Consider the following 22,367-nt stretch of genomic DNA (forward strand, 5'->3'; position numbering starts at 1 on the left):
GTTTCTTCTCTACTTCATAGTTTCTTATTGTTGTCCAATCCGTGTGTGTGTTGCTTCAAGTTGAAACAAACAATTCCGCACTTGAACTAGGTTCAAGAGTTTGTGATAACTTCTGAAGTATTAAGACCGATATTAACCTCTAACAGGGTTAGTATCAACTGACGTGTTGTATAAGCGTTCGTCCTAGCGAGACCCCATTCTCCTTTGGCGATTCCGATCCTAACAAGTGGTATCAGAGCAGTTAGTCTCTATACTCAAGCAACCAGACACAAGCATGCCTTATAGCGAAAAATCTCCAATGCTCGAAAGCAAAGAATTTATTGATTGAAAGATTTGCATGCACCTGCATCTAACCACCATGGATGATGAAATGATGTTCATCCTCTTTGATGGTCCAATAAAGATCGGCAAGGAAAGAAGTGAATGGACAGCAAATGACCGGAAAAGAAACAACTTGGATAATATCTAGAGTAGTGTCATTTGCAAAACGTTGGATAGAAACACGTTTGCTAAGATTAGAGAATGTTCCACCGCAAAAGAAGTATGAAAGACAATCATTCAACTCCACGAAGGGAACGAGAGAACCAAAGAAAACAAAATACTGGTGGTCACTCAAAAGTTTGAGAATATTAAGATGCGTCCTGGTGAGACTATGAAGGAATTTGGTGACCGTTTCACTAGTGTGATGAATGAACTCTCACTCCTTGAAAAGAAATTGATAATAAAGAAACAATTGTCAAGGCTTTAAGATCACTCCCCAACACATGGGACATTAAGACCATGGTGATGAGAGAATCAAATAGTCTTAATAAGATGAAGTTGCACGATGTATTTGAAGATTTAAGAGCATATGAGTTCGAAATGAAATTCATAAATGAAGATGAAGCTTCAGCATCAACATCTACCAGAGCCTTGGTGACCTCTGTGGAACTAGTAGCTCATGTACCAACCGACCAACCAACTCATACAACTACAAATACTTTAACGATAATAAGGCTAATGTTCGTTGTTATAATTGTGATGCTCTACGTCATTACAGGTCAGAGTGCTTGAAGCCACTAAGAGACAACAGAAAACCAAATGATCAGAATCAAAGGGAAGGACACCAGTCCAACAATCAAGGCAAGGAGATCCATAAGGCCTTGATAACCAATGATGGTGAAAGTCAATGGGAACATATCAATTCGGACAGCGATGATGAAGGAATCAACTGTCTTATGGCAAATGAAGAAGATGTATTTGACTTTACCTCCAAGGAATTCACCCGAGAAGACATGGTTACTGCACTCAATGACATGGTCATTGAGTATAAGAACATGTCAAATCTCGTACCAACCCGGCTAAATTTCCAGATCAGTGAACCGAGCAAAATTCAGATTGGTGGACCGATTGAACTATCCTATTAGAATGAGAAGCTCAAGGAGACAGTTCAATTGTTGACAAAAGAAAATGAACGAACTAAATACATGATGGCTGCATGGAAGAGATCTTGAGATGCTATGAGTTGGATGACGAGTCATCAAAGACCATATAACTACAAATTCGGTCTAGGCTATGACAACAACAATTCAGAAAAGTCTAAGTCTTCCAACCGCCAAGAGTTGAAACTCAGTAAAGACAAGTTGCATTTCATAAACTTTGTCAAGAGTACATCAACCGACGGTGAAGCAAGTCACGATTCAAAACTGGCAAAGGAAATAACATATGTAAGACCAACCGATGCATCAAGATGGCTTCATCATGAGAGAATGAAAGTCATCTGGCCGGTTAGACAAAAATATGATAGACAGTCAAATAGGATTCATCAAAGATCACCACCACGACATAATGAGATAGTCAAAGGCAGACAAAGAGATGTCAAGCCTAGCACAAGTAGATCTATTAAGACTATCACATGGAAATTCATCCGATTAATTCGAGTATGGATTCCTAAGGGACTAATTAACCGCGGACCTAATTAATGTGGGTACCAAAAATGTGTAAATAGCTATATTTTGCAGGTTAAACAAATTAAGCAGCTGGAAAACTCAGAATGATACTTGGACAACGGCTGCTCTAGGCACATGACAGGAAATGGCAAGCTCTTGACTGAGATTGTGTAGGAATCAAGTTCAATGATAATATTCGGTGACAACTCCAAAGGTAAAGTTGTGGGCAAGGGTAAAATTTTTCATGGCAACCTAACTATAAACAACGAATTACTTGTTGAAAATCTTCATTTCAATTTGCTAAGTATTAGTCAAATGTGTGATATAAGATATACAGTCGAATTTCATAACCAAGCATGCTTAGTTAAAAATCAACAAGGTAGTATATTACTAACCGGAAATAGAATAGAAAACATTTATAAGGTAGACTGGAAAACTAAATGTGATAACCCTGTTTGCATGATAGTTAAAAATGATCAAAATTGGATGTGGCACAAAAGACTAAATCACTTGAATTTCAAAACAATAAATTTCATTCACACTAAAGAATTAGTTCAAGGTATTCCTAATATACAATTTGCAAAAGATAAAATATGTCATGTCTGTCAAATGGGAAAACAAATTAAATCAACTTTTAAAAGTAAAAGACATATTCAATCCAACCGATGTTTAGAATTACTTCACATGGATCTTTTCGGACCAATTAGAGTAACAAGTCTAGGAGGAATGCACTATAGTATGGTAATTATTGATGACTACTCTAGATATACTTGGGTTATATTTTTGGTCTCTAAAAATCAAGTTACTCCAAATCCGATCAAGATGCTTAGAAGAGTACAAAATGAGAAATTTGTACGTGTTAATAAAATTAGAAGTGATAGAGATACCAAATTTACTAATAGCACTTTAACTGCATTTCTTGAGGAATCTGGTATTAGACACGAGTTGTCTAATGCTAGAACCCCTCAACAAAATGGACTGGCTGAGAGGAGAAACCGATCCCTCAAGGAAGCTGCAAGATCCATGATAGTCGATTCGGGTGCTGCTAAAAATTTGTGGACAGAGGTCATCAACACTATATGTTACACTCAAAATCGGTTCATGATTAATAAACGTCTTAACAAAACACCTTTTGAAGTATACCATGACAAAGTTCCTAATATCCGGTATTTTAGGATCTTTAGCTGTAAGTGTTACATCCATAACAATGACAAAAATTATTTGAATGCTTTTGACGCTAAATCCGATGTTGGTATTATGTTAGGATATTCCGAAATTAGTAAAACATATAGAGTGTACAATACTAGGACTCTTACTGTTGAAGAATCATCACACGCTGTTTTTGATGAATCTGTTGAATGTTTGTATGTTTGATTGTTTTTAATCCAGTTTTTAAAGTTAGTTTGATTGTCATCTTTTAATCATAATTAAATTATGTCTAGTTTTGATCTTTAAATTTTTTACTTTTTGAGATTTTAATGAAATAATTTTAAACCGTTTTGTTAAAAAAAATAATTATTTTAAAATTTTAAATATATTAACGAATTATTTAAAAATAATTATGATTGAAAAATATATATTATAAAAATATAATAAAGGTCTTTCGTACATAAACCTAATTTGTCAGAGTAAACAAATTAGGAGGTTAATTAACTTGGAGTTGTTAATAGTAGAACATTTTACCTTTCAAATTCAATCCAAATTTTTTATAAATTTGCATCGATAACATGTGATATTATGTTTATATAATTTTTTTTTTATTAATTTCTTAGAGATCTCCAGGCATGCAAATCCTATTATGCGTGTCATTTTTTCTTCCAACATCATTCGTAAACGCAAAATGTGTTTTGATCCTTTTTCCCACGACAGTTATAATATTTTTTAAATATATAATTAAATCATTAAATGGTATTATATTTCAAATTTTATCTAATTTATTTTATATTTTTACATTATATTTTATAACTTAGATTTTATAAATTATAATGTTTTGATACATTATTTATATTAGGTGTTCGTGTATCAAGTGTTTTTTATTAATAATGTTTGTTTTAATTTATTATGATTATTTATTTAAATGATTTATTTAATTATTTTGTTGTGTATGAATTATTGATATATAATTAATTTTAATTTAATTTTATTAAATGAATGAGAAAAGGTTATGATTAAATATGTAAAGCTGATAAATATATAGATAATTTTAATAAGGTTAAAAAATTAGTATAAGAAAGAAATATTCTATGAATATTCTTTTGAGTTTAGAAAGGAGTTTTTGAGTTTAAGATAAATTATTGTATGATGTGACATTTATTGCATTTTGGGTTCAAGAATTAGGTTGTGGATTGGAGATGATTTTACATGTATTAATGAAAGAATGGTGTTTCTTTTTTATTATTTCGAAATTATAAATAGTGTTTTATGAAGTATGTTAATACAACATTTTACATGCATAATCTCTCATTTTAATGAATGTATTTTGAGAAATGAGAGATTAAATATTTACATCTGATTTTGTTGATGTGAACCTTAACTTTATTTTCGTCAAGACTAACGTGATTTGATATATATATATATATATTTTTTGATATTGAAGTAATCAACGCATTGAAAATGGTAAAATCCACTAATTTGTGGGCTCTCATCAATTTGATGATCAACTCACATGAAGTTAAAAGTTTACTTACAAAATATATTCATTCATACATAAATTCATAAAATAAATTCAACAATTACATATAATTAAAGCGTTCATAATTAAAACTAGACTAATTTAAAAGAATTATGTTCAAATAATAATTAAATAAGGAGTGATAATGGTATATAAGCATTTGAATAGTTTATTTGAAATTGTTATATATATTTTTTCTTTCCAAATTTGACGGGTGAGAGATATAAAAAAAATTACTTGAAAAAGTTTCCAACATATTTACATATAGTAGAATGCTATAACATATTTGCAAATAAAAATGATTAATGACTTTATTTAAGTTTAGTACAGTGAAAAGAGTTAATTTAAGATACCAAAACGTTATGGGTAATGAAGGTCAAAAATTTGTAACCATTTTGATGACAGAGGCATATAAGTCCTCGTATAATGTTAAAAACAAATTTATCCGTTCTTTTAAGAGACATTAGATTAAAAATAATAATAAAATAAATGATAAAAAATTATTATTTATTTTGAAAGATAGTAAACAGCTCTAATTAGTCATTTTATATTTAATCGTTATAATTTTCGTCGTATTAATTTTTTATTGTCAAATTATTAAAATTTTTTTATTTAGTAATACATATAAGACTTAAGAGACCAAAACATTACGAGTTCGAATCTTATTAATAGCGTGGGTCAAATTTGTGTAACCATTTAATGCCATATGCATATAAGTCATTGTATAATATTAAAAACAAATATATCCTTTTTTTTAAAAGAGACACTAAAATGATTCACGTGCAATTTATATAAACAAAATAAATTTAATATAAAAATCTATATATATATATATAATGATGCTTAATTTTTAAAGTGTCCGGATTGCCGGGTCGAGAGCTGTGGTTAATTTGGACACTTGGGTCGGATTGTGGGTTGACCCGTTTTTAAATTTTAAACGGTTAAAAATAAAATTAAAAATGCTAGAGTTATGTTTCGAACTTGCAACTTAACAAAACAAGTACAACTCTTTAACCAACTAGGCTACAAAGACTTTATATTTTAAATTCAACACCAAATTTGATAAACGCGGGACGTTTTAATATTAATATAAGTTCAACTTTTTAACTAATTAATATATAATGATGTTGAGTAAATAGATATTTGGGTCGGATTGTGGGTTGACCCACCCATAAAATTAAAATGGTTAAAAATAAAATTAAAAATGTTATCCGTAATTTTTTTCACGGTTTTTTATATTATTACTCGTGCAAATGCACAGGCTAAATGATAGTTATAATAATAATGTGTATTCAATATTTAAAATTATTAATAAATCACGATAATATATTAAAATAAAAATAAAACACTCTGTTAGGTTGCAAGTTCGAAACATACATATAACATTTTTAACCGTTTTATGATTATGGGCGGATTAACCCACATTCCGACCCAAATATCCATTTACTCTCCCAAATTCACCACAACTCTCGACCCGACAATCCGAACACTATGAAATTAAGCATCATTATATATATATATATATATTAGTTAGTTAAAAAGTTAAACTTATACGGTTAAGAATGTCTCGCGTTCATTAAATTTGGTGTTGAATTTAAAATATAAAGTTTTATTAACTTAGTTGGTTAAAGGGTTGTACTAGTTTGTTATGTTACAAATTTAAAACATACATATAGCATTTTTAATTTTATTTTGAATCATTTAATTTTATGGGCGGGTCAACTCATAATCCGACCCAAGTATCTAAATATCAAAATTAACCACAGCTCTCAGCCTGTCAATCCGAACACTTTGAAATTAAGCATCATTAAATATATATATTAGTTAGTTACAAAGTTGAGCTTATACATTTAAGAATGTTCCGCGTTCATCAAAGGTGTTGAATTTAAAATATAAAGTTTTATTAGTCTAGTTGGTTAAAAGGTTGTACTTGTTTTGTTAGGTTACAAGTTCGAAACATACATATAGTACTTCTAATTTTATTTTTAACCGTTTTAAGTTAATGAGCGGGTCAACCCAAAATCCGACTCAAGTATTCATTTACTCTCACATAGATATCCAAATTAACCATATCTCTCGACCCAACAATCTGGACACTTTGTTTTAAGTATTCATTTTTAACCGTTAAAAATGTGACTTTATAATTTAATTCAATATTTTTTATCTAATTATTAAAAAATATGACAAAACTTACCTTAATTCACTCGTTTTATTTAAAAAATTTTGTTATTTTTTAAGCGTATCCAAAATCATATAAATTGAAAACATTTATTAGGTGGAAATAAAAGTAATTTCGATAAAATTTATCTTAAAACATTGAATTTTGAATCAAATTACTAATTAAATATAAAATTTGGGTATAATATTACTTATTATTATATACTTATTTCAAAAAATAAGAATATTAAAATAATCATCTAACCAATTCATTTAAGTTTTTATATTTTTATATCTATAATAATTTTGATTATTTAATAACCAATGTTTATTTTACACAAGTTAACATTCCTTCCATGAATGAACCATTAAATTTTCTCACCAATGTTTACGTTAATCAAACCGATATTTCCTTAATGAACAAACCCTTAGGTTTTCTCACCAGTGTTTGCGTTACTCAAGTCGACATTCCCTTTATGGACAAACCTTAGGTTTTCTCACTAGTGTTTGCGTTACTCAAGCCAATATTCTTGTTTCCGCTTTATCTACCAATGTTCGCGCACTCACATATAATAATTATTTTTTTAAAGGGATTCGAACTCTAGTCTGTAGTATGAAATGTTAACAATTTAATCTCTAGACCACTTATGATTATGATTGTTGAACTAATTTTATAATTATATATATATTTATTGTAAGTTAAATTTTGAATAATTATATAAATTATGTATTGGGTCTAATATTACTTATTATTATATACTTAATTGAAAAAATAAAAATATTAAAAAAATTAAATAATCAATTCATTTAAGTTTTTAAATTTATAATGATTATGATTATTTAATAACCAAATTCGAGAGTGCAATCTTAAACATTCTTGGTCATGATCCTAAGTCATAAACCACCCTATGTGGATGAACCCTTAGTCTTTTCTTTCCAATGTTTGATTTACTCTAAGCCGACATTCCCTCCATGAACGAATCTTTAGGTTTTTATCACTAATTGTTTGTCTTATTCAAGCCAGCATTTCCTTCCTAAACGAATTCTCAGATTTTTCACCAATATTTCCAGTTAACATTTTAACTAGTATATCATTTATGATTGTTAAAATAATTTTATAATTTTGTATATATATTTTGTAAGTTAAATTTTAAATAATTATGTAAATTATTCATACCCATAAAATAAATATAATAAAAATAATTATATCTTTTATAATAATATTAAATACAATTATTTCTATTAATAATAATAACAAAATATTATATATAATAAAAATTATTAAATTTATTATACTAATTTTTCTCCATATATTATATTAATATAATAATAAAAATATTTTTATTTTTTTCCTCTTTTATATATATATATATATATATATATATATATATATATATATATATATATATATATATTATATATATATTAATTAAAAATATGTTTCACCTAATTTATTTTTCAATATATAATGTTACATATTTATTAATTTAATTAATTATATATATATATATATATATATATTTATATCATTTTTTTCCAAACTAAATTATTTTTTAAAAAATATTAAATTATTTTATTTATTTTATTTATTTTATATTTATATATATATATTCTATTAGGAGGTCGAAAAGGTTAGAAGAAGATGAATTTATTTATTTAATTTTATATATAAATATTTATATCATTTTTTTCCTAACTAAATTTCCTTTTAAAAAAATATTAATTAATTTTTTGTTTTTTATATTTATATATATATATATATATATATATTCTATTTAGAGGTCAAAAGCATTAGAAGAAGAATTTATTTATTTAATTCATATATAAATATTTATATCATTTTTTTCAAATTAAATTTCTTTTTAAAAAATATTAAAAATTTCTTTTTGTTTTATATATATATATTTTTTATTTCGAGGTCGATTTTTGATTAAAAGATTATAAGAATATGAACCAAGACGAGAACAAAAATTACTTCAACCTTGATTGGGAATGGAAGAATTATTGAATCACAAATTGGGAATGGAAGAATTATTGAATTTTGTGATTGAATATATATATATGGTAAGAAAATATAAAGAGAAAAGGAGAAATGAGAGAGAATTGATCACTTTTATTAGTGTGATGGTTGGTTAACTAAAAAAAATGAGAGAAAGAGAATTGACATGTGAATGAATTGTTGTACTGTTTTTAAACTTTAAGCATCATTATATATATATATAAAAATAATAATTATAAAATAAATTTTAAAAAAATTTATTATTTATTTTAAAAGACGGTAAACAACTCTACTCAATCATTTGATGTTTAATTGCTATATTTTCGTGATATTAATTTTTTATTGTCAAATTATTAACCTTTTTAATTTAGTAATATATTTTTATCTTTAAAATTATTAATAATATTAATTTTATAATTTTATACAAATTCAATTTAAATTAATTCATTATTTTTTATTTTTGTTTAAAATAATAAAAAAAATACAAAATATATTTTTTATAAAAAGACTGCGTATAAATATGAAGATAACATAATTGGATTTATAAAAGATAACATAAGTTTGTTCCCTCTTCTAACTTAGCGGTAATAAAACATGGATACTAAGCCTAACTTCCGATCATCAAAAGGTCAAAAATTCGATTAAATCTGAAAGTGCTATGAGCTTTTACGAGAACAGTGGAATGTCATGCAGCTAGTTCTTCTTTAATTCCAAAAAAAACAATAAATAACATAGGTTTTGTGAAGATAACACAACAAGCTATTGAAAATGTCAATAACAACAATACCAATTGAAAAAAACACAAAAGTAGGCTCCAAATTAACATGAATTTGCTTTAACTAATTTAAAATATCTTCATAAAAGAAGGTCTTGAAGTCCTCAATATGAGTCACCTGCAACCGTAATGCGACAACAGCCGAACCAGGGCGAGAGTAATCCGAGAGAATGAAAGACTTGCCGTCAAACCCAACTACCCCCGGTCCAAAGTGGTCTTCTTCTCCCCACCCAAAATCTGTCCCTCCTTCCATATGTGGAAGGGTCAACCAACTAGTAATGTCCATGTTTGGATTCCCATAGAAAACTCCTTGGGTGCTCCCAACCACGTGTAAATACCTCCATTGCGACAAATCCTCTTGCTTATCAAGGAAAATCGTTGCCTTTTTCGTGTACTCATCCGTTACCTTCTCCGTGGCTGCCCTTATCTTGCCAGCAACATATGACAACGGCTTCGAAACAAGCTCACCATAGGTCGAGGTGACAATGACAGGCAATATAGCGTTACCAAAGTAAAACTTTGGCAACGGAGGCTTAACCCGGTTTCGAATATTCACCACCACTCTCAAAGCCGTTTCTTGAGTCTCCATGTGCTTTCGCGCCTTGCTTGCGGTCCTCCACATGTGACCCGCCACTACTTCAAACCTATATAATTAAACATCACCACTTCATTATCTATTTATATGATATTAAAATCTTATATCAAACCTGGTGAAGCCACGGTCGAGATCTCCAGGGCGTTTGTTTTCCTCATTAGATTTACTCCTTAGCTTATCTATTTGCTCTTTGCTCAGCCTCAGCATCAACACATCAGTCTCCTTCAACCTCTCCTCTATATTATTCAAACTCCCAATCATTAACGGTGGCTTCTTATAATCCGAACCATCGAAATGATCAGCTGGCAGCAGATCCTCCTGATCCTGCACCAACACTGTCCGGTCTAAAAACGGCAGGTATTCTGGTCCCTCACCTCGGGCAATCCGAACCCATTCCGAGACGAAATGGAGAGCCGACTGCCCGTCAATTAGAGTATGGGAAAGCCCGAGGCCAAGGCTCACGCCGCCACAGCTGAATTTCGTCAACTGTATCAAAACCAGCGGTAGATCCTCGATCGGACGTCTATATATATATATATCAAACAAGGAAAAATGTTATACATAATTTCGTCAACTTTGTAGCGTTTTCTTTCTTTAGAAATAGTTTTTATTTAGTACTTGTAATCGGCGGATGGGATAAGATCCCGAACGGCGGAGGTGGGGCGGTAGTCAGGAGCGAAGTCATCTATTCTGGCATCAGTTTCAGCCTCGAGAAGGTGGGCCCCGAGGGAGTTGCAGTTTATTTGGAGGCGATTCCGGTGGGTCCATTGAAGGCGGCCGGCGAAGGGGTAGAAGATAACGAGTGCCTTGCTTAGAGAATGTTTTAGGATTTCCACCATTATTGGAAACGACGAGAACGAAGGAGAGCGGTAAAAGTAGATGGTTGGGGCGTGAGTTATTGGGTTTATTTGATCGATGTCGGAAACGTACATTATCTTCGACGGCGTTTCCTCGGCCGGTTTCACTACATGGGTTTCTTTCACAGTCACCATTGGAGAGTGCTAAGCTAGCTAGAGTTGGAGAAAAGGAAATTATATATATCAAAAACACATTATAATGAAATATAGATTTGAGGACAAGAAATATATATATCAAATTTAATTCACTAAAAAAAAGGGAAAATTTATGAAAACCGACCTACTCCCTCACCTGTCATCAGTCATTCTGTCTCTTCACTTTGACTTGACATTATCTGTACCTCTCACTTTGAATTTTTTCAAGAATTAGGTTAAGTATTATTAGGGATTGGTTATTTATAAGAATTAAGTTCACAATTAATAATATGTCATAATCTTTCTTGAATGAAGTTAACAAGTTGCAACATTAATTGCTAAAATTAATTAAATAGAGTTCTAATAATAGAATTATTTTTCTTTTCCTCTTACTTCTTATCGTGTGATTGTGCATTATTATTGTAAGAATCTTATATAATTTTTTTTTACTTAAGTTAATTGTGCATAAAATTAGGAAATATTTTGTGCTAATTATTAATATTTTTTAATGGACGATGTTAACCTGAGTCACAGCTATGACATCCGTAATCAATTTGATTTTAAAATACTGAAAACAGAAAATATATTTTATTTTGAATTTGAATTAAACGCATTTTACATGTCAATGCTTAATTTTTTTTATTTATTTTTAATAAATCTAATCATAGAATAATTAGAAACATTCTAGACTTTAAGAATTAGCAAAGCTATGAGCAGTTATAGTAAGGGATTGGAGAATAAGAATAAGAGATATTGAGAGAAAAACCCGTAAGGGATTTATGATTTTATTATCTATTTATATAGCCACAAATCCATTATAGGTACAAAAAACTTTCAACTGTGCTAAAGAGGTATCTGAACTATTTTAAATATTTTAAATACAAAATATGTCACAAACTTTATAACTGACACTAACTAACCAATATATTGTTGTAACTTCTATTAACAAATAATACAATTAGTTAACTCAAGTTAACTAATATTAATCACAATTAATTAACATAATAATGACTATTTCTTCTACACTCCCCCCTCAAGATGAAAATCTTGTAGTTGAAGTTTCTGTGTAAGATTTAAGAATTGATTTGTTTCAAATGTCTTGGTGAAAATATCTGCAACTTGCATACTAGAAGGCACATGTATTAGTGATATAAAACCTGACTTGTATTTATTCCTAACCACATGGCAATCAATATCGATATGTTTCGTTCGTTCATGAAACACCGGATTTTCTGTAATGTGTATGGCTGCTTTGTTATCACAATGAAGTGTAACCGGCAAATCAACCTGAATCTTAATATCATTAAGAAGATATGTTAACCATTGCAATTCACAAACTGTTGCAGTTAAACTACGGTATTCAGCTTCAGCTGAAGAACGCGAAACGGTTTGTTGTTTCTTTGTTTTCCAAGCTACAAGTGAATTACCAACAAATATACAATACCCTGTTAATGATTTTATAGAATCTAAACAAGATCCCCAATCACTATCAGAATATGCACACAGTTTAACACAATTATTTGATGAATAAAATACTCCTAAAGATGGAGTTCCTTTCAAATACTTGACTACTTGTATAGCTGCCTCAAAATGAGATTTAAAATGTTTGTTTAAAAATTGACTTAGTTGTTGAACACAATAAGCAATGTCGGGTCGGGTGAAATTTAAATATAATAACCTGCCAACAAGTCTCCTGTATTGGTTAACATCACATAATTCATCATTAATAGGATCATTAACAAGCTTTAACCCTTTTATCATAGGAGTTGTTGTAGGTTTAGAAGTAATCACACCTAGATCAGAAATAAGATCCAAAATATACTTCCTTTGGTTCACATATATACCTGTCTCATTATGTATGATTTCTAATCCTAAGAAAAACTTAGCATTACCAAGATCCTTAATGGAGTATTTAGAATCAACAATACTCTTAACATATTCAATGTCTTGTAAAGAATTATCTGCCAACAAGATGTCATCAACATCTAATAGTAAACATGTAATTTGTTCTCCTATTCTTTTAATGAATAGACAATGATCATTTTCAGATTGTAAAAATCCAATATTTGAAAGACTTATAAATTTCAGAATGCCACTGTCTTGAAGATTGTTTCAGTCCATATAAATTTTTATTAAGTTTACATACTTGATTTGGAAATTCACACTTTAAACCTTCTGGAATAGACATGTATACATCTTCATCAAGACAGCCATGCAAAAAAATATTATTTACATCAATATGATGCAAATGCCATTTATTTGCAGTTGTCAAAACAAGTAATAATCTAACAGTGACATTCTTTGCCACTGGTGCAAAACTTTGATGAAAATCAACACCATCAATCTGATTATATCCCTTTGCCACTAAACGAGCTTTATATTTGTTTATACTACCATCAGCATGAAATTTTGTTTTATAAATCCATTTACAACCTATCTTTTTCTTACCTTTCGGTAATTGTATAAAAGTCCAAGTATTATTTTTAATCAAAGCATCCAGTTCTAACTCTATTGCTTCAATCCAATCTGGATTTGAAGCAGCTTGTTTATAGGAAATTGGATCATTTGATTCATCAATATTTCCTAAAAAATCTGTATAAGCTAGATCATTACATACTGTAATAAAAGGAAATGTTGTAGGTAATAAATTTTTAACATTTTTTTAATACTTCAGCATGATTAGTATAATCTTGCATCCAGGATGGTGCATGTGAAGTCCTAGAACTTATTCTTAATGAACTCTTTGGTTTATCAGATGACAAGGATTTTTCAACTTGAATTTCATCAAAAATTTCAAGTGGAATATTTTCAGTTTGAATGTCAGCAGAAGGTTCAACGATATCATTTTTTTTATGCTCTTCTATGCTTACATCTTCAATTTCATCATAGAAAAAAGATGAATAATTAATAAATTTCCTTTTAGTAGACTCTGATGAATTATTATCTTTCATGAATGGAAATATTTCCTCATGGAAGATCAAATCTCTAAAAACAGTTATAATTCTAGTTTCTAATTCATATACATTACATCCTTTTTTATTCATGGGATATCCAATAAAGACACACTTCTTTCCTCTATGTGTGAATTTTGATTTTTGAGGCAAAACATTTGTAACATAGCATAAGCATCCAAAAATTCTAAGAAAATTATAATCTGGATTAGATTTATTAAGCATATAAATTGGAGATTTCCAATCATGTCTTTTCATTGGTGTACGATTAATCAATTATGTTGCTGTGAGCAATGAATATGGCCAAAATTTGGAAGGCATATTAGAATCAATCATGATAGATCTAGCTACTTGAACTAAATGTTTATGCTTTCTTTCTACAACTGCATTTTGTTGTGGAGTGTATGCACATGTTGTTTGATGAATTATACTAAGATATTTGAACAAATTAGAACACCTATTATTTATAAATTCTGTTCCATTATCAGTTCTAATAATTTTGACTGTAGTTTCATATTAATTTTTAACAAGTGTAAAAAATTGTTGTATTTTCTCAAAGACAAGTGTTTTGTCAAACATTAAATAAATCTAAGTACACCTAGAATAGTCATCAACAATTGTGAGCATAAATGAACAATCTAAAATTGATTCTTCTCTATAAGGCCCCCACAAATCAACATGAATTAATTTAAAAATTTTATTTGTTTTAGTAGTGCTATGTGTGAAAGGCGGTATGTATGATTTAGACAATGGATATGCGAAACAATGTTTATTGTTAACAACATATTTTGGAAAAACAGTTTTAATTGCTCCATGTCCTAATCTTTTATGAAGAATATGAGAATCAACATCAACATTATTACTAAATTGTTCATTCAAACTACAATCAGAAATATTATTTTGAGAGTTAAAGGAAATTTCATCAGATATGTCATTGGTAAATTTATCATCTGGGACGAAATAAAGATTCCCTATCCTCTTTCCAATTTTAACAACCGATGAAAGCTTATGGTCCTGCAAAACACATATTGAATTTTAAAAAATACAATCTATTTTGTTATTATCAAAAAGTTTGGCAGTAGAAATAAGGTTATACTTAAAATATGGTGCAAATAAGACTTCATTAAGTATTATTCTATTGGAAATTCTAACTGACCCTATTTCATCTATTGATTTGTAAGATCCATCTGCCAAGTACATTAGTCTAGGTTTTTCTAGTTTTCTAACATTATTTATTAGATTTTTATCATTACACACATGACAAGATGCTCCTGAGTCAATTAGCCATTTATGTTTATCACCTATTGAGTTATTGCTACTCATGTTAAGTTCAAACAAAAACCTATGAAAACTTTCATGTGTGTTAAGATTAGAAGACTTACCTGCAGATGTGCCGCTTGAAGATGCTCCAGCAGCCTGCTTTCATTTCACATCTCTCATGCTTTTGAGAAATTCTTTATACATCTTGTACTCTTCAATTGTTGCATCAGCATAGACATCTTGATCAGATACATTGTTAGCAGTATTGACTCTCTTTCTCTGGTTTTCATTCTGTCTTTCTTTTGGTTGTTTCCACTAGTCCGGGTAACCGACTAGTTTAAAACAGTTTTCTTTGAGATGACATTTTCCTCCACAGTGATTGCATATTGAGTTCTTGGACTTAGATTTTTCTAGATAGTTCCTCCTATCATTTCCTTCCCTGACGTACATAGAGCTATCTTGTTGAACACTTATAGAATAGTTCTTCTTTTCCACATTCTGCAGCATTGTAAATGCCTTATACACAGCTGGCCACGGTTCTTGCATTAGAATCTGGTCTTTGACATAATCATAATGATCATTAAGTCCCATCAAGAATTGTAACAACTTGTTTTCTTCGTCGTGTTGAAGCATTTCAGCTTCAAGAAAACATCCATCACAATAGGTTTTAGTTCCTCCACACCTGCATCTCCTTAGTGGTTTCAAACTAAACATTTCATCCCAAAGAAGTCTAACCTTAGAGTAGTATTCCTCTAGATCATTTCCTACTTGCTGTAAAATAACAATGTCCTTCTGCAAATAATATCTTCTTGGACCGTTATTTCCTTCATATCTAGACTTCACTTCCAACCACAAATCACGGCTGGTCTTAGTCGATTGAAACCTTCTTTGTAGTCTAATATCTATGGTGTTCATTATCCACGCTCGAACCATTGAGTCAACAATTCCCCACTGTCTTCCATCTTCTTGATCAATTGGCCTCGGAAACGTTCCATCGATAAATCCAATTTTAATCCTAGCCGATAAAGTAAGTTGAATACTCAAACACCAACCAAAATAGATTTCTCTAGTTAAAACTGCTGTAGTTAGAGTCAAACCTGGATGATCTGCTGGATGAATCACTAACGGATCATTGTTATACTTTCTTTTGACTGAAATTGGTTGTTGATGAGTAACTTGAGGTTGATTGACCGCAAGAAAGGATTTGTACCATAGCTAGGGTTAAGACTTCCGCTGCTTGTTTCGTCTCTGAAATTCACCATATTAACGTCGATTCTCCGATTATGCTCAATGATAGATCAAAAATGGCTCTGATACCATCTAGACTTCAAGAATTAGCAAAGCTATGAGCAGTTATATAGAGGGACTGGAGAATAAGAACAAGAGATATGGAGAGAGAAAACCCGTAAGGGATTTGTGATTTTATTATCTATTTATATAGCCATAAATCCATTATAGGTACAAAAAAACTCCCAACTGTGCTAAAGAGGTATCTGAACTATTTTAAATACAAAATATGTCATAAACTTTATAACTGACACTAACTAACCAATATATTGTTGTAACTTCTATTAACAAATAATACAATTAGTTAACTCAAGTTAACTAATATTAAACCCAATTAATCTCTATATATATATATAATGATGCTTAATTTTTAAAGTGTCCGGATTGCCGGGTCGAGAGCTGTGGTTAATTTGGATATATGTGAGAGTAAATGGATATTTGGGTCGGATTGTGGGTTGACCCGCCCATAAACTTAAAACGGCTAAAAATAAAATTAAAAATGCTATAGGTATGGTTCGATCTTGCAACCTAACAAAACAAGTACAACATTTTAACCAACTAGGCTAATAACATTTTATATTTTTAATTCAACCCAAAATTTGATAAACGCGTAACATTTTAACAATATAAGTTCAACTTTTTAACTAACTAATCTATATATATATATATAATGATGCTTAATTTTTAAAGTGTCCGGATTGTCGGGTCGAGAGCTGTGGTTAATTTGGATATATGTGAGAGTAAATGAATACTTTTGTCGGATTGTGGGTTAACCCGCCCATAAAAATTTTACCGTAATATTTTTTCACGATTTTTTATATTATTACTCGTGCAAATACACGGGATAAATGCTAGTTAACATAATAATGATTATTTCTTCTACAAACATATATAAAAAAAATCTTACAACAACTAATAATTATATTATAATATACTAACTAAAAATCATTGTTATTATTTTTTTTAATAAAACTTACTAATTAATGTTTGTACTGTTATTCATATATATATATATGAATGGATCCACATACAATCACCAAGGCCGGAGCTGGGCTGTAGCCCAGTGTAAATCTTTTATAATATTATATATATATAAATATTTTTTTATCATACGGTTCTTATTCAGTGGCAAAATATTTTTTTTATAATTCTTAAACATTATAAATTTATATAATGGTAAAATAATTTTTTTTTTATTTCTTAATTTTAAATTATTTTTAAAAATTTTAAAAATATATAAATTAATATTAATAAAAAGTTAAAACAGTTATATTGATTTGTTACAGTATTTAAATAAATAATTTGATATATTATATATTCTTCTCAAACGATTTATATGCATTAATATTATATAATCGTAATCTTGAATGTCTACGATTAATCGTATTTTTTTTACCATATTTGTATTTTTGTTCTTATTTATATTATTTTTTTATTAATTTTAATATAATTAATAATATAAATTACTTAAAAGAGTAAAATATAAAGATTAAAATAATAATTTATATAAATATAATGGTAAAATAATTTTTTTTATATTTCTTAATTTTAAATTATTTCAAAAAAAATTTAAAAAAAATAAATTAATATTAATAAATAAGTTAAAACAGTTATATTGATTTATTTCGGTATTTAAATAAATAATTTGATATATTATATATTTTTCTCAAACGATTTATATGCATTAATATTTTATAATCGTAATTTCGAAGGTCAACATTTGATAATATGTTTTTACCACAATTTTGTAATTTTGTTCTTATTTATATTTTTTGTTTTCTTTTTCCTACATTTTCACAAAATAGACTAAAATCCATTAAATTAGATTTTTATATTCATTTTTATTTATATATTTAGTTTTTTATTATTTAAAACCTAATTAATTTAACTTTTCACACTTTCTTAACATACTTTTTTTAAATCGAGTATTCTTATATTTTATTAAGTTTCGTGTATTTATTTTATTTTAGTTAAGTTATTCTGGGAGCTGTTTAATTAATATGTTCACGATTAGTATAATACCTATAACTTTTTGAGCCTAGTGAAAATTTTCTTGCCCTTGACAATATTTTGAGCTATTGGGAGGATATGACGTTTGAATTTATGGGTTACTAATTGTATCTATTAATTTTTCACTCTTCGATCATATAGTTATTAAATTTTAATAAATTTCAAGTTTATTGTTATATAAAATTCATGTACGAATTTTTTGCACGAAATATTAAATAAATAATTATTTATGGAGTCATTATCGTGTCGATAGACTTCAGGAATAATTAATTTCGGACTTTAAATAAATAATAAGATAAATGATGAGTAAGATTTGAATAATTTAACTTATTATTGGTATATTTTATGTTTATTAAATAAATTTTAATTTTTGGAGCCGTTGTCGTGTCTATTGGACTCGAAAGATATTTATTTCAGGGCAAAGAACATCTTCATTCCGGTCATAACTTTTGATTGAAAGTTCCACAAAAAGAACTTCGTGTGAAATTCAAATATTCCAGCAAATTTAACAAAGGAGAGCCAGAAATTTTGAATTTTGGCCCCCACAAGTTTCAGCTAAACCTAAATTATCTAGGGTTAAACTTAGAATTGGTTAACATCTCTTTTTTAGTTTATTTTTTCATGAGAGAGTAGTTTAGAATATTGTTCGATTATTAAAAGCAATCAAGATTGTCTCCTTAATTTGGGACTTGATTCGTTTGCTTGTTGCTACTTAGAGCTTCTTACTATGACCATTTATAAGCACAGTATTCTTTTTAACTCATTTGTAAGTTCAATTTTATAAAAATATCATATTGGCATTGTCAAATTATTGTATATATACATGTGGTTGTTATTTCTTTGAATTGATTTGATAATTTGATTATGTGAGTAATTATTTAACTTTATGTTCTTTTAAATTTGATCTATTCAATCATAATTAAAAACGTCTAAATTTAAATAATAGATTTATTTTGATTGACTCTTGTTCTTGGACCATTGTTTGAGGATAATGGTTCAAAATCAAACCATGTATTGTGTGTTAACAATAATAGGGTGTTTGTTGTCCCTACAAATAAAGTTTATAATTATTATATTTTTATTTTTTTTGTGTATGAAATGTTCTCGATGTTCTTGTGATTCCTTGAATTATTGATGTTAACATTGATGATTTGGTATTGAATTATTGTTTTGATATTGTGGATTAACATTTGCATAAATATATATTTTCGATTAAGGATAATGTATCCCATTTGCTTGAGCCATATTTTTTTCTCCATTTGTCCAATAAAAAATACAATATTAAAATTGATTTTGTACATTTCTCCAACTACTTGACATTTTTCTAAATCTTGGCCATGCCTCTATGCTTGTTTGGAATACTAAATATATATGCATGATTAAGATGAATATTCTTCTATGTCTCATATTTTCATGATAAAATTGGTGAGCCATGATTTATATGTTTGTAAGTATGCATACATGCCACTTACTTGTATTGTATTTGCATGTTTTATATTGTTGTATATTTCATACATTTATTTATATATTCTTTTACATATATTTTTTGTCACAAATCATCCCAAGAGGTCCAAAAAAACGCGGATAATCACCCTTAACACTAAGATTAGTAATGTAGGATGAAATTGAAAAATTAAAATAAAATGTAAGTCTAAAAATAATATTTTTCTAAAAATATTAAAAGTATAATAGTACAAACCATCAAACTAAACGAATGTATGAAGTATTGCACCGAGCCCACAAAATAGAATCTTTGATTCTTGTTGTTCATACACCAAAATTATCTTTTCCTAATTTTACGAGAAAAAATAGGTGGTAACTATTTTTCGTTAAAATTTATTCTTTAAATAAAAAAGTTAAAAGAGACATATGTCAACCTACCATTTTATTCTCAATTTCGGTTGGAATTCTACGAGAAAGTAAGTTATGGGTTGACTATAAAGTCTAAATTTATTTTAAAATACTTTTCAATTTTTCTTTCAAAGAATAATAATTTCTCATAAGCGTCGCAAGCTAAGAAAAAAGTCGTGAGCGTTTTTTATCGCGTTACAATTTTTGGCGACTCTGTTGGGAATATTAGATTCTTAACTCCAAACATATTTTTGGCCAATACTTTTAGAAATATATTTTATACTTTAAAAATTATTTGTTATATTTTAAAATACTTTTTGATTTCTCTCTTTCAAAGAAGAAGAATTTCATAAGCGATGCAAATTAAGAAAAAATCTGGAGCGGTTTTATCGTGTAACAATTTTTGGCGACTCTGATGGGAATATTATATTCTTAACTTGAAACGTATTTTTGGACAATACTTTTATAAATATATATATATATATATTAATTAAGTGCTAAGATTCGTTAATGTGGAATGACGATATGTTTCTTTATTGAGCAATGTTATGTGAGCTTGTGAACATATGGAAACATCCGGGGTTGGCTATTTTCTCCATTCAATGAGCTCCCTTAGTAATAGAGGAGGGATCATAATTGGCGTCGAGTGGGACATTCCAATTGAGAAACCTCTCTTAATCGGTGATCTTCGGATCGCCCTTGTCGGTGGGACACCTCTCTCTTATCATGAAAGCCATAAACATGAAAATCCTTTTACCATTTTCACCAAACTCGTTGACTTATCATGCCCAATAAACAAAGCCACGTCGAGAGTTTTTTTGGTTCGTTATGTGACAACTATATATATATGTATAAATAAATTTAAGTATGTAGTTATATATAGGAGATCATGAGTACGTTCTTTCCACTTAAATAAAAAATATATATATATAATAAAAACAAAAAATATACAAAAAGAGAAAAGTATAACTTAACTAGTTCTTATCTTGGAGACTTTATTAAACAGATCCTTCGATGTTAGACGTTCGATCATTGGCCATCAAGACTAGAAAAATATTATTAAAGGAGGTCATCATCCCATTGACATCGAGGAAGAGGGGCATGCCAAAGACATGGAAGCAAAGCGACAAAGGAAAAGCCTTAAATTTCCATTTATGCTTTTAAAATGTAACTTTCATCTTGAGGGTGTATGCGTTTGTGATTGCTATTCTTTTATACACGCCTAAATAAAACATTAAACCTCTTTTAATACACTTATTATTTTAATGAATTGAAAAGTGAGCGCATATTTCTCATTTTAAGATATACATGCATACGAGTAACACACATTACTGCTGTAGACTTTATACTTTAAACGATCTATTATTCTCACGATAGAACCAATAATCATTATGGGTACGAGGCCACATATGGTTTATGGAAAATATATTTGACGATCAAACGAGTTTCAATCGACTTAGAATCCACGACTCTTCATGGTTTTCCTCTTATACTTCATCGACGAACGCACGAACATTATCTAACTCGGAATTCATGACTCTTCATCTACAAACAAGCTCCACTCAATTCAAAAATCTTAACTCTTTTGGATTTCTTTTTTAAAACCTATAAAGCACCAACTCTCTATTGGCGAACGAGCTCCACTCCATTTAGAATGTATGACTCTTCACAAAATCTTTATCATCCTTCTGTCAATGAATGCACGTGCATCATTCAATTTAGAGTTCATGACTCTTCGTAAAAGTTCTATTCCTCCATCAAAGAACACACGCACCTCATTAAACTTAGAGTTCACGACTATTCGTGAAATTCATATCCCTTTGTCGACAAACACACGCACGTCATTCAATTTACAGTTCATGACTCTTCGTGAAATTCCTCATATCCCTTT

At 28.9% G+C, this 22,367-nt stretch overlaps 1 protein-coding gene across 1 annotated transcript; it reads right to left on the minus strand.

Annotated features, from left to right (window-relative positions):
* Window positions 1–9,550: 9,550 nt before the first annotated feature.
* On the minus strand, window positions 9,551–11,118 carry LOC124936791 (spermidine hydroxycinnamoyl transferase-like). Its single transcript, XM_047477319.1, has 3 exons — window positions 10,744–11,118; window positions 10,238–10,648; window positions 9,551–10,174 (listed from the first exon to the last, which is right to left on the minus strand). The coding sequence occupies exons 1-3, from the start codon at window positions 11,115–11,117 to the stop codon at window positions 9,595–9,597; spliced, it is 1,365 nt and encodes a 454-aa protein (XP_047333275.1). The 5' UTR covers window position 11,118; the 3' UTR covers window positions 9,551–9,594.
* Window positions 11,119–22,367: the final 11,249 nt, after the last annotated feature.

This window comes from Impatiens glandulifera, chromosome 4, assembly GCF_907164915.1.
Source record: "Impatiens glandulifera chromosome 4, dImpGla2.1, whole genome shotgun sequence".
NCBI lineage: Eukaryota > Viridiplantae > Streptophyta > Magnoliopsida > Ericales > Balsaminaceae > Impatiens > Impatiens glandulifera.